The 14,462-nt window shown below is 36.8% G+C and overlaps 2 protein-coding genes across 11 annotated transcripts in view; both read left to right on the top strand.

Moving 5' to 3' along the window:
• The window catches only part of LRRC69 (leucine rich repeat containing 69), a 171,255-nt gene extending 163,002 nt beyond the window's left edge, over positions 1–8,253 (top strand). For both annotated transcript variants that reach the window (XM_072603592.1, XM_072603593.1), the window contains one exon: positions 8,141–8,253. In XM_072603592.1, coding sequence (XP_072459693.1) covers positions 8,141–8,146 — 6 coding nt within the window. In that variant the 3' untranslated portion in view covers positions 8,147–8,253. The remainder of the gene's footprint in view (positions 1–8,140) is intronic.
• The window catches only part of SLC26A7 (solute carrier family 26 member 7), a 208,851-nt gene continuing 202,081 nt past the window's right edge, over positions 7,693–14,462 (top strand). For 8 of the 9 annotated variants that reach the window (XM_072603588.1, XM_072603587.1, XM_072603586.1 and 5 more), the window contains exon 1: positions 7,693–8,440. In XM_072603588.1, the coding sequence (XP_072459689.1) occupies positions 8,248–8,440 (193 nt within the window). In that variant the 5' untranslated portion in view covers positions 7,693–8,247. Of the gene's footprint in view, positions 8,441–8,754; positions 9,160–14,462 lie in introns of those variants that run through there. The other variant, XM_072603589.1, reaches the window with a different exon arrangement.

Genomic DNA, 14,462 nt, shown 5'->3' with positions numbered 1-14,462 from the left:
CTGCCTCAAAAGAGTTTACATTCTAGTATGTACAGGGTACACAACGAAATAAGTGTACAGTGTGTACCGTATAAATTCAAAGTAGAAGAAAAAAATCCACTTGCATTTTGGGAGACTGTGGAAGTATATGCCTAATTAATTAAGTGATAATTTTAGGAAGTCTAAAATAAATTATCCACATTGTCTATCCTCTGGTATTTGAAAGAAATGAAAAATATTTCCATTACTATCCAATTCAATTCAATTTAAGAAACACTTATTAAGTACCTATCATATACAAGGCATTCAGTGCTAGGCATTGGAGATACAAAATCATTGATACAAGCCTTAGTTTAAAGGATGTCATGTTTTATTAGGGAGGAAGAAAACATACATAGGTGACAGATACAGGGAGAATGACATAAGTACAAACCACTTAAGAAATGTGTTCTGAGAAATCTGAGAAGAAAAAGATCTCCTTCACCTGGGGAAGGGGGTGGAGGGGAGAAAGAAGAGAGTGTCAGCAAAGACTTCATACTATCCAAGCTGGCCCTTGAAGGAATGGGGCAGGAGCACCAATAGAATGTTAACTAAGGCATTTTGATGGAAGGATCAAGTTTTCTAACTAGAGTAAAGTTCTCTTTTTATTAGAATAGGTTTAGGATACGGACATGCAGTAAAAAAAAAAAAAATAAAAGAATTTATAGGAGAAAATGGAGATGGGTCCTTTGTCCTAAGATTTTGGTTGAGAAAAATTGTATTCTTTTGGAATAATAGTGGAAGACTGAACAGGGAATAGAATACAATCAATTCTCAGCTTTTGCAGAGGTAATGTTCTTAGGAAATGGCACAAAGGTAAAAGACCTTAATATTGATGTATTGAACCTATAGAAATAAGAGGGTAGTTAGGTTTCCAAGACCAACAAAAACTAGAGAGTGCTGAAAATACACTTTTATGAATATAATTCTTTATAATAAAACATTAATTCTGATAATATGCATTGTTTCTAAAACAGTAACCATGGAATAACCTATAAAATGCACTTCACAAAATGAAATTGTTAACATGCAGTGCATTCTGTGACCTTTTGTGCTAACATCTCAAAAAAAGCCCATTGATTTCAAACAGTATTCACCTTTCATAAAAGATGAAATCTACAGTACCATTAATACCATACCGTAAATAAAATTCTTAAAGCTAAAACAGTTTTTTCATCTGAATTTTATCTTCTACATGTCACATGGTTGCATGAGGGCACTGTACTGTATAAAACTAATCATCTGTTAACACCAAACTCATGGTTGACAGTGGCTGTAGACATTCTGGCATGAAGTGTAACACTTTTATTTTCTCACTAAGCTGCATCACTGATTTTGCATGCTTGGACTTACAACCCAAAGGACTGGCACTAGGCATTTGGGGCATAACTGCAAAACTTGAGTTTTCAAGGTATGCAATAAGGTATATAGTGTGGCAGGGTGAAGATCAGTGAAACACAGCTGCTCCACAACGTTGCATGATTCATGCCTTTCTCTACTGTGCATAGCCTTTAATATGCATGGTTGCCAGTGCAAAAGTGAAAATGAAGTTACTAATAAAATCACAGGAATGCTTAAAGTTAAATGTCTTCTTCATCTAGTTGACCAAAGTAGAGTTTAAATTTACCCAAATGTTCCTAAGTATCTTTCACATGTTAGTTACTAATAGAACTGACATTTCTGTTAGAGTAGTTTCGTGAAATTGGGTCCTTCATTTGTCTATCTTAGTTTCCTCAACTGTAAAACAAAAGTAATAATTACAGATACTTCCTAGGGCTGTTCTGAGGATAAAGTGAAATAATATATATAAAGTGCCTGATACGTAGTAGGCTCTTAATAAATGTGTATTTTGTTCCCCATCCCTCACTTCAGGTGTGTACTCACAAGTACTTTAGGTACTTGAGTCCTAAGGATAGAATATTTCTTCAACACTTAAAGAGCATTTTAAATGTCATTAGGGTAAGGTGTCTATCCATCAAAATAGAACAAAATCTGTCATGCCTCTTAGCAGCCAATTTTATGAATGACCATAACCAAAACCAATGATCATTTAAGAGCCAACTCTTAGATCATGAAATTTTCCACATTTAGATAGGGTAGGCCCCAGAGGACATTCCAAGGGCGCATACTCAACCTCTGTGGCTTGATGGAACTTACCAGAGCATGCATATCACTGGCATAGGCCTTGAGAACCCAGCACCAATTTTGTGCCATGAAGAGACAATGGCCTAGTACTAGGGAAAGGAAACAGTGGGTCACAATTTCTCAATTTCTCTCCCCCCAATGTCTTAGAATCTTGGAGTTGGATTAGAAACCATTTAAGTCAATCCTTCCTTTTACAAAATGAAATTCAGTATAGGAGATAGTAATTTGTCCCAAATCACATAGCTTGTTAGTTAGTTAGTTAGTTAGATTGAGGGTTAGAGTCTAGTTTTCTTGCCTCCCAGTCCTTTTGATGTTTAACCCCCAAGATGCCAGTTGATTATCTGTCTTCAGAGTTCAGTATTTTATGTTTCATTCTGTTAAATATCTTTTAATATATCTATATACAATAAGAGAGTTCACCTATTATAATGTTTGCAGTCATGTATGTTTATGTATAAGTCATAAATGCTAAACATGTTTTTTGACATGGTGCAGTACAGAATCATAATCCATGCCTAATGTAAACTCAATAACTTCTAATAGAAAATTCCAATTAAGATACAAGTAAAGTGAGAGAGTGAGGCCTTTAAGTCATTATACACAATATAGCATCCTATTCATCTAAAAGAAATGCTGAGTCAAAAGATGAGGATTCTAGATTTAGAGCTAAAAGGGACTTTTGATATCATGAAGGCCAGGGGTTCTTAACCTTTTTTTGTGTGTCTTGGACCCCTCTGGTAGTCTGGTGAAGCCTATTGACCGATTCTCAGACTGTTTTTAAATACATAATACAAAATACATAGGATTAGAAAGGAAATCAATTACATCTAAGTATAATTATCAAAATATTTTGAAAACAAATTCATAGATCTCAGGTTAAGAACCTTTTGTTTGGGCCAGTCCTTTCATTTTATAAATGAGAAAACTGATACTCATAAAGATGATGTGACTTATTCATGGCATATAAGTGACCAGAGCTAGCAAAGCTGAGATTCAGTCCGTCTTTTCAGTTCCATTCCAACCTTCTTTCCCTTCTATGTGTGTCCAAAGCCCTTGAAGGTATTTGAATTTTGTAACATGAAAATGCCATTGATAGTCTGTCACTGAGCGCATTTCCCTTTTAATTTATTTCTCTTGATCTCTTGTTCCCTAATATGATTCTGTTCTTTGTACCAATGACCCAGCAACATGAATTTGCAAAATAGATTTGGCCACCAAGAGTTTTAGAATGTTACTTTGTTCAAGACATCAGTGTTAACTGAAATATGAGTTACATTGTTACTGGTCAATTTGAAACAGACAAATAGAAACTGACTTTAAACCCTGAATATCAAGGATCCGTAAGGTTCATGATTCTATTTTACTAATAAATGGAAAAATACAGCTCAGACCATAATAAAATATTAAGCTGGATAAGAGGACACTGAACTGTTAGAAAACTAAGAGTTCCCTGGCTGTAAAGCTAATTGGTTTAAACAAAACAATAGTTTGGAAGGAGTCATGTCAAGGCCTGGTTGACAAACTTCCCAACTGAACTTCCCCCTGGATCAGTTAGAAGTACCCAAGAGAGTGAGCTAACTTAATAGGACTGCTTTCTTATAGGAACACCCAGAAAAGTCCCTGTTTATAGTGTGGAGAAAAGTCTACCACTAAAAGACCAGTATTAGAAATGGCTCTTAGGTTCACTTCATGGCAAAGGAGGGCAGGCTGACATCCTGCCATTTTCCTCTAGGATGTAAAGAATAAAAGGAAAGATAAAAGTCTTTGAGAAGGATCTCTAGAACTAAATATCTAATGAAGTTGCCAACACTGAGTGTAGTTCAGGAGGATCATTATTAGCCACCCACCATTACTATTTTCTAAGTGGAAGGGGTACCATACTAGGTTGCCTGGAGAGGGACAAAAGAAGCAGAAAACCAGGCTCATGTGCCCTTAGATATCTTACAGTCATGAAGGATACCAGCCAAATACATGCAAAGCAGACAAAGAAACACAAACCAAGAAAATTTATGAATGTGATTGCAGAGAACTTTTTATGTACATATATACAAAAATAAGGTCATGTTGACAGGACATTGAATTTATGGAATAAGTAGATGTGGTGACATATAAACTTGGAAGGCTTCATGAAGGAGAATCTTTATTCTAGCATAACACCTGGTATATAATAAGTGATTAATAAATGTTTCTTAAATTATTGGCCAGACTTTTAAAGGAGAGTAGAGTTATTTGCAAGTATATAGGTTGAGAATGGTGTTGTGGATAAAGAGTTGAACTTGAAATCAGAAAGACAGCAGCTCTCTGAGACTTTCAGTTATAGAAAAATTATCAATATAGAGATGAAATCATGGTCAGTATCCCTCCCTTCCCCCCCAAAAAAGGCCACCAAAAATCAAAATAGATTGAAGAGAATAAGTAGTGTGTGTGGGTGGTATACAAATTCCATTCAGTGAAGCAGAGTTTGAAGAGAGAAGGTGAGGCACTCAGGGTTCCTTTATTTTGAAGACTGTGGGAACCCTAAGATTTGGTACTGTGGCTTTGGAGGTCATTTTATGAGGCTATTAGTAGGTCTTGAAGTACTTACTTGCAAGTTTGGATTTCAAAGCTATTGATTACTGGAAGTTTTAGAGTCAATATTTGGGAGACAGCACAGCATAGTGGAGTAAACACTGGCTCTAAAGTGGATCTGGGTTCAAATCCGGCTTGCTTACTATCTGTATAGCCCTAGCAAAGTGACAGCTTCAGTTTTTTCATCTGTAAAATGAAGGAGGTTGGACTAAATGGCTCTCAGTTTCCTTCCAACTCTAAAATTTTTAGAAAGTGATTCTTGCTGTTGCACTATATGTGAGATGACTTAGAATGGGGAAAGGCTGTAGACAGAGAAGCTGTCCAGGAAACCTTTTCAGTGGTCCAGGTGATCTGGGCCTGTAACAGGAAAGGGTCCATAGAGATGAAAAGGAAAGAATGAATTACAGGAGCGTAACGAAAGAGGAAACCAAGTGAGACTCCGTGATGAATTGGATCTGGTGAACAAAGGAGAGAGGATGATGTTAACATGGTGAGTCAGTAGAGCCAAGAGGAGAGTGGTGTCTTTGACAATAAAATAGAAATTAGAACCTGCGTGGGGAATGGGGTGGGAATGATAAAGGAATCTAATTTTTTTTAATGTATAATCTGGAAATCAAATTGAAACTTCCCTCTATTTGGCATATGGAGGAGAGTGAAAGACATGGAACTAGAGAGTGAATTGACATCAGCTACTGAAAGTTATGTAAAAGCTTATCTAATTTTCTTGAACATTATGAGTCTGTCCAGTTGCCCTGGGAATCTCATGTGGGCAAATAGACTAATTCATAAAGTTTTTGGCATTCCTATTTATGATCTGAAGTGGATCTTCCATAAATCAAACTTGTATTGTGAGGTTTTGGCACTCCCTAAACAGAACATATAAGTATAGGAACCAGTTGAAACATAGAGATAAAATAAGTGAATTTATTGTATGGATCCTTGAAAAAGAGTCATCTAGATCAGGATTTCTTCACTTGGGGTCTATAAACCTGTTTTTAAAATATTTTGATAATTATATTTCAATATCAATTGGTTTCCTTTATAATCTTAAACATTTAACAATATTGTTTTGACAAAGTATCCATAGGCTTCACCAGATTGCTAACGGAGTCCATGATACAAGAAAAGTTAAGAACCCCTGATTCAGATCACTGAAACTTTTTTTTTTCCCAGAAGAATCAAAAGACACAGAATTAGCTTATATTTAATCTGGTTCTCTTCCTCCAATTGGTTCCCGAACATTGCGAAACAGTTTCTGTTTTGTAATTGTGAAAATTCATCTTTAATTCTCAAATATAGCAGGTTTATCTGTGTTAGTTGAATTCTTATATGTAGCACTATTTGTTAATTCATTCAGCGAGCATTCATTAATTCTCTGCTCCGTGCCAGGCTCTGGAGTTACAGAGACAAAAACCAAAATATTTACTGCATTTACAAAGTTTACCTTTTATCTGTAATCATAATGGGTTATCCAAAATGGTTTAAATTGAGCCAACAAACAAAACTTTCTGTTAATAAATTTCACTTTAACTTTCAATATCTATGATGACATCATAGACTTATGGAAAGCACCACAGAATGCCAGAGTTGATGATCATCTGGTCTAGTCTAACATCCAATGCAGAAAAACATTCTGCCACATCTATGTCAGGTGATCCCCCATCTTCTGAGTAGATTGCAAATTCATGACCTAGATATGTTTTGAAACTTTTGGGGGGTGGTGGTAGTGGGGAAGGTCTACAGAACAAGGATTTCAGATGATTACAGAATAGAATTAGTTATGGTTATTTCTGAAGGAAATAAACAAAAAGCATAAGACAGTTAAAATGATGCAATTTCTCTTTGGAACTCCTGAGGTTGATGCAGCTTTGTTGTTGACACAGTGATGATGATGATGATGATAGCAAATCTCAGGTGGTTTCACTTAGACGTGAGAACATAAGAAAAGGGTCTGGAAACACTGCAAGCCAGAGTCTCGAAAGGAGGTGATAATTATAGGAATCAAATAGTTTGGACAGTTTGGAAATTTTGACTACAAAAGGGAAGAAAGCAAAGCAAATTCTGACCTGCGGACAAAAATATCAATTGCATATATGTAAGGCACTGATAGGTTGTAAGTTAGAAGCAGGTATATGTCAGAACACTATATAGGAAACCAGTGAGGTCATCCTTGGAAAGCTGAGAAAGTAGCTATTCACCTTAATTTAAAAACAAATGAACAAGGTACAGCAGGGGACCAGAGAAGTGTCCAAGGGATCCAGGAGTTTTGTTATTCTAAAGGCTTCCAGAAATCAGCTTTGTATTCTCTGGACGAAAGGGCATTAAAAGGGGCCTCAGTGAACTATATACATAGTATTCTCTTTCTTGGCTGTCAGAGTTTTATTTAATAAACTGTTTCTTTGGTATAATTCCAATCGCACAGCTCATAAATGCCGGCTTTCTTTCTTTAAAAAAAAAAAAATGATGGTCTCTCCGAACTACTATAAAATGTAAAAACAAAGGGGATATGCATTTAATGAAACTATAAAAATGGTATAGGCACCAAAAACCTTTGGGGGACACTTTACACATTGATTTGTGCCATACTGTCATTCCTCAATAAACACCAGTCACAACGGAGTGTGTGTGAGAAGTAAAATAAGAGAAACAGAGAAAACCCAAGGAGCAAATTGCGGGGGGAGGGGGGGGAACAACCCGTAGCCACAAATATTCCATCCATTGTCATGCGTCTTTTCGTAGTCAGTGGGATGAAGTTTCCCTTTATTTATGAGAACTGGAAATGCCTTCCTCCAGACTGGGCAGCCGGCTACCTGATCCTTTCTCTATGAATGAAAACCTCATTTCACAGGGAATAAAATGATGAGAAGCATTGAACAGATTTCCGTAGCTTGCTTTCACTTGAGAAGAATCGCCAAAATTTAATAGGCTGCAAACAAAGTATCGAATCGTTCTCAAAGGGAGGCTCGGTTCTGTGAGCTAATTTTGCACTCCAGAGCCTCCTGCAGCTTTCTGCTTATGCATGGCTTGGAGGGAGCGATCGGACTAGCTGAGGGCTTCCTGGTTGTATTAGCATAGCCCAGCCCACTTCCAACACACGCCCAGCACTACCTCATTAACCACTGGGATTGTAGCCAAAAGCATAAGGCACTACAGTGAATATAAGGGAGAAATTACTGGATAGAGAGCCATAGGCTAACTTAAGGCTAGACCTATTACTTTTAAAAGAACGTTAACATGTTACACTAACAAGGGGCCATTTCTCCATTGCCTTCAGATGAGGATGCAAGGCTTAAATGCATATTTGGAGTTAAATTAATTAGCCACCCCAAAGCCAACCAGAACTCAGCTCCAGATATTTAAGTGTTTCCCTTAATCTCTCTCTCTCTTTCCTTATTTTCTTTTCCTTTAGCTTTGACATTGTTAAGCACTGAAAAAACTGGAGGCTGGCACTGAAGGGAGGTGTGCTTGAAACGACTTTGCTGAAGAAGAAACTTTTGGGAGGAGGGGATCTGGAAAATGACAGGAGTGAAGAGAAAAAAGAATAGTGTGGTATGGAGGAAGATAAACTCCTTCCACTGTGCAGACATTAAACAGTGGTGTCTAAGGCGGCTGCCAATTCTGGAATGGGCACCATGCTACAACTTGAAGGAAAATTTGATTCCGGATACAGTGTCGGGGATAATGCTGGCAGTCCAGCAGGTGACACAAGGTAAAGTAACCTTATTTGATTTTTTCCCCCATCTTCTGGAAACCAGCTTTCCCTTTTATCTCCTGGGTATTGTGAAGAGACCAACTATTAAAAATGCAGCTTAAATAATACAGTTAGAAAATAACAAGTGGGCATCTAATTTGTTTTTGGGAAATAAGCACCTGGTAATAATTTGACTGTGAATTCAGTACATTAAACTTAATTTTTACTTTCTCATTTTTGAATCTGTTTTAATAGTTTGTGAGGATATATATGTATATATATACATATATATGTGGATATGTATATAATATACAGTGTTTATGAAAATTAACTTTGTAAATTATGAAAAAACAGTGAATCAATGTCTATCAGTGTTAGAGCTTGAGCTTGCAGATAAGGTTGTCTCATCCCAGTAAGTCAAGCTGTAAACACTTCCTGCCTTGAGATGTTATTTGCAAACATTATTAGTAGCACCCAATTACCTGTTGCAGCCCTGAGATTTGCTGTGAGCGAGCAGCAGGGTTTTCAGCACATAAAGGAGGCTTACTGCCAAGATTATTATTTGCAAAGAGAATCCTGTGCGTCTCCAGAGCTTGGGTTTCATTGTGTATGTTGATTTAATTCTGTATCACATTACCTAAGCCATCCATTTCTCAGGGAGTAATTTAAACCAAGGGAGCAGCCTTGTTCTAGCTGTTCCAGAGTCACTATTTGGATTTATCCTGGTAGCTCACAAGGTAAAATGGAAAGAATATTTTTTAAGACAATTGAATGGTCTGTGGTTATTGACTAATCCAGGTAACAAGGTTCTGCCAGCTGTGAAGAAATTGGGAAATCTAAAGGCTTTCTTACTGTAAAAACATATAGAGCTGTTTGTCTGGCTCAGATTCTGTATGTATGTAGTTCTTTATAGTTTCACAGACTTGCTGGTCCTAACTATTATTCATACTGCTAAATTATAAGCACTCCTTTAATTGAATTATTCTGTAGCTGGAACCAACTGGTTTGTGTAAGTATTTGTGTTTTTAGGGTAATTAGGAACATCTGCACTGGCATGCTTCTATTCTAAGAACCGTAATACTGCTGTGCTCTTGAGAATCATTTTCTTTTTTGACTGGCTAGTCCTATAACATAATTCTAATTACCATTGGGTTAATACTGATCTTTACTGATTTTTCAGAATGGATGAATAAAAATATGTTCTGTGTTATGGGTAATAATATTAAGTGCTAGTGGGAGCAGTCAGTTATCCATAGGTTTAGTTAAATTGCCCTTCAAAAGCAATTGAGCCCGACCAATCAAGGTACAGTAGAAAGAATGCTCACAAATCCCATGTGTGACATTATTTGCCTTTGTGCCTTAACCATCCTAGATCTTAGTTTCATTCGCTGTAAAATGAGGGGACTTCTAAGATGCCTTCTAGATCTGTGATTCTATTGGTTTTTATATTTTGAAAACCGAGGTGATCAAACTCTTTCCCAGATGATTTTAGTATATGTATTTATATCCTTCTGCTTTAATTTGATGGGAAAGGATTGGGGGAGGGGGGGTCTATTTTCTATTTTTTTTTAAAGATGGTCTAATTAGGGGAAAGAAAAGACAAGGATAGAAGTTTAAGAGATGCCATGCTCACCTGTCCTGAGGAACATTTTCCCTTTTTCCTCTGGTTGTCACTGGCATAGAATTGGATTCTCATTTTCTTGGGGTGGATGGAGGGGATTTGGTTTGAGAAAACAGCATGGCAAAACAACCAAACCATAAAAAGATTCAGTTGAACTAGTCCCAGTGTGGTTCTCATCTGAGAAACATAAAAAGTCAGTGAGGTGTGGGAAGATTCTAGAATATGACATTGTGGGTAATGGAAGGGAAAGACCAAGTGAGGAAGGGGAAGGCATGTTGTTCTAATTAGCAAGGAAATCATTCTTTCAAAAAGTTCACAGCAATTTAATCTGTTTGGGGGAATGCCTCCTTAAACAACTCAACTACTTAATGGATAATCAATCGATTTGAGTCAAACTAAGTCAATAAGTATTTATTAAGAGCTTGCTATATGCTAGGCTGTATGCTAAGGTTTGGGAATATGAATAAATGCAGAAAGATTTAATCCTTGCCCTCAAAGAGCTTTTTACTAGCAAAAGACAACACATAAAAGAGAGCTGAAGAGAGGTGTGTGGAGGGGGAGATATGAAGGTAATGAGTGAGGGAGAAACGGGAAAGAAAATCTAGAGTCGAGAAAGTCTGATGATGATATGGTTGGCATGAATGAATGAGACAGGAATGAAGACATTCAGCAGGATTTAGGGGAAAATCTCCAAGTGCCTCTTTAAAGGTCTCACAAGAGAGAAAGACTAAAAAAAAGCCCCCTGAGTAGGAGTTTGGTACTGGTGCCCTAAAGAATTGCAGAACATGTAAAAATGTAAATAACCTGAGAGGAAGAAACATGTAATGGCAAGAAGAGATGGGGAGGGAAGTGAGATACTTTAGTGGTGAAGTGTTTAGCTATGAATCAGGAGGTCCTTGGTTCAAATCTGGCCATTTTCATTTCTTTAAGAAAGAAAATTAAAAAACAGTATGAAGTGGAAAGAAGTTAGTATTTGGAGTCAGATGACTAGAGACCAAGTCTTGACTCTGGTCCACATTCTCTGAGCCTCATTTTCCTCATTTGTAAATTGAGAGGGTTAGATTAGATAACCTTTTAGGTCCGTCTAACTCTAAATCAAGTCGTTATGAATGACCTTTTATGATTTTGTGGGTGATTACCCTGCTCTGAAGCCAAACTCTTTGAGTTTGATGTGAATCATCAATGCCTGTATTACTTGGCTTTCCAGGATATAAAGTGGCTAAAATCAATAGAATTACTAGCTTCTCTTTCCCCTAAGTCTCTTTCCCCACTGTGTTCTCTTATCTTTTTCTTTTCTTCCTCAACTCAACGCAATTTAATTTGAAAAGAAGCCTTACTCTTCCTGATATGTCAAAGTTAGGAGACAAAAACAACACTGTATAGGTTTTTCAAAATTGAGAAGGCACAACTAGTGACGGACAGTTGTCTCTGCTTTGTCAAGTCACAAAATATATCCTCTTTCAAACTCCTTTGCATTCAGTCTTTTCCAGACCTTACAGCTGTAGTTATAAGAATTAAAGACAAAGTGATGAGAAAAAAAATCCAGCAGGGAATAATGCAAACAAAGAGCCTAGATCTCATGAGCTTCTCATTATGTGAATCAAATATTGGCAATCAATGCCTGTTCTATTTTTTCAGGAAAGTAAATTGAAAAAAAATCAAGGGGGACAAGTGGGGTGAGAATCTTAACCATGACAAAAGTCATCCTTCTACTCACTGAAATTCACGCATCACTAAAGTACTCCCCCTCCAATGCTTCGTTGTGGTGTGGAGGTGACCCTACATTCTTGAGGCCATGCCAATGGACTGCAAGCTCCGGTAGTTCCTAACAAGCTTGAAAGGCTTCCAGTATCGGAGTGGTAATGGATTGTGTATCTGTCAGTAGAGGCCAGGCCTTGTTAAGTACAGAGAAGTTTGCCACCAGAACATTGGTCCCCAGCTGATGATTTTTTTTGGCCATACTATCCATAGCAGAATAGGAGGGGTTACTATTTGCATCAGTGGAGGGAGTACCCACATCAATGAAATCCTGGATCACTTAATAAAAAAAATTCTTAACAACTTTGTAATTATGTGATATAAAAACTTGTCTCATACTTCTTTCTGTAGGAATGTAATTAAAATAGACTATATGTATGTATGTATGTATATAAAGCTATACAGTGAGAAGGGGGAAGGAAGGAGGAGAGAGGGGACAGGGCACTAAATCTTCCCCTAATTCTTCACCTGAATCTTCTAACTATAAATTTCTTAGTGTTTTCCCACAATTCACCTAAAAGTTCTATTGTAATGATCCTTTGAAAGCTCTCCTGTTTTACATACTAAGGAGAAGCCATGTTTCAAGAGAGGCCATGAAAAAGAAATCCTCACTATGTTTAAGTACTTCTCAAATATTGTTGTGTTTTTTTTTTTTGCATATTCTCTGCTTTGAGCATTTGAGAGCTTTCCCTGACATAGGATCAAATGACAATTGCTGACATTTATTGATACACCCTGATGAAAAGAGCTGGTTTTCTACACCTTAACCCATCAATCCTGCCATAAGGCAGCCAGCAGTCATAGGTTTTACCACAGCATGCATTCATACAGCAGAATAAACTAGCAGAGAATAGGTTTGACTCCACTAGGTCACATTACCAGTAACCCCATCAGTCAATCAGTCAATTAACACATATTTATTAAGAGCTAGAAACTGTTCTAGACACTGGACAAAGAAAGATAAACAAGGAAGGAAGGAAGATGTATTGAAAGAAAGAAAAGAATGAAGAAAGAAAAAAATCAAAGGGGCTTACATCTTATTAGTGGAGATGGAATAAATACAAAATAAATATAAAATGGTTAAACACAAAGTAGTTAGGGAGGATGAACATTAGTGATTAGGAGAATTTCAGGAAAGGCCTCACATAGCAGATGCTTGAACTTCATTTTTTGGAAGTGAAAAATTCTGTGAATCAGAGGAGAGGAGGGAGTATATTCTAATGCAGAGAGATGGGAAATGGGAACTATATGTGAAGAGCTGAGAGAAAGAAGGCCAGTTTGTCTAGATGAGGAGTAATGAAAAATGAGACTAAAATCAAAGTCCAGTTCCAGATTGTGAAAGTCTTTAAAAATCATAAAGCTGTCCTATATTTTAACCTAGAGGCACCTAAGATTCATTGAATAGGAGAGTGACATTGTCTGATCTGTACTTAAGGAACATGACTCATTAAGAATATTACATGCCTAACTAAATTCAGATTGGTTTTACCAGCTCAGTTTCTATCTTTTCCACAAAGACTTCTGTGATCTACCCAGTCAGTGAGAATTGTCCTTCCTTGGACCCCATATATAACTAATTTGTATCCCTCACTGGTATTTGTTTTTTATTTATTTTTTCCTTACTAGTATTTTATTTTTTCCAATTACATGTAAAGATAGTTTTCAGCATTCATTTTTGTAAAATTTTGAGTTCCCAAATTTTTTTCCTTCCCTCTCTCCCCACTTCCCACCTCAAGACATCAAGCAATCTGATATAGATTATGCATGTTTCTACATTAGTCATATTGAGAAAGAAGAATCAGGACAAAAGGGAAAAGCCATGAGAAAGAAAAACAGAAAAAAACAGTGAAAACGGTATGCTTCGGTCTGCATTCAGGATCCATAGTTCTTTCTCTGGATGTGGTTATCATTTTCTGTCATGAATCTTTTGGAATTGTCTTGGAGTATTGTATGGTTGAGAAGGGCTGAATCTGTCACAGTTAATCATTGCACAATGCTGCTATTGCTGTGTACAGTGTTCTCCTGGTTCTGCTCACTTCACTCAGCATCAGTTCGTATAAGTCTTTTCAGGTTTTTCTGAAGTCTGCCTACTCATCATTTCTTATAGAACAATAGTATTTCATTACATTCATATACCACAGCTTGTTTAGCTATTCCCCAATTGATGGGCATCCTCTCAATTTACAGTTCTTTGCCACCACAAGAAGAGTTGCTAAAAATATTTTTATAAATGTCGCATTTGTATTTATGATGAATCATTTTGCATTATAGTCATCAGTGCATGGAGGATCCATGGGGACAGATGTGTCTTATTTTTACTGTGTAAATCTTTGTACTTCCTCTAGTTCTTACCTTTGCTCAGAACATTTCAATACTTCAAAGATTTATAATTTCATCAGTGTGAGTACCTCCTTCCCTGACACAGATCTCAGGTTATTTATAATTTAGTACCGTAGATGGTCTTCCATAATAGCTATTGTTGAACAATTCAACAACAATAATAATATCCAGCACTTATGTAGCATTGTATCATTTATAAAGTGTTTTACAAATATGATCTCATTCGATCCTTATAACCACCCTGGGAAAACAGGTATAATTATTATCCCCAGTTTATAGAGTAGGAAACTGAAGCAGATAGGTTAAGTGACTTAACCAAGG

The sequence above is a fragment of the Notamacropus eugenii genome, chromosome 4 (assembly GCF_028372415.1).
Source record: "Notamacropus eugenii isolate mMacEug1 chromosome 4, mMacEug1.pri_v2, whole genome shotgun sequence".
In the NCBI taxonomy this organism is placed as follows: domain Eukaryota; kingdom Metazoa; phylum Chordata; class Mammalia; order Diprotodontia; family Macropodidae; genus Notamacropus; species Notamacropus eugenii.
The sequence above is the reverse complement of the archived record's forward strand: the minus strand, read 5'-3'. Positions and strand labels throughout refer to the sequence as shown.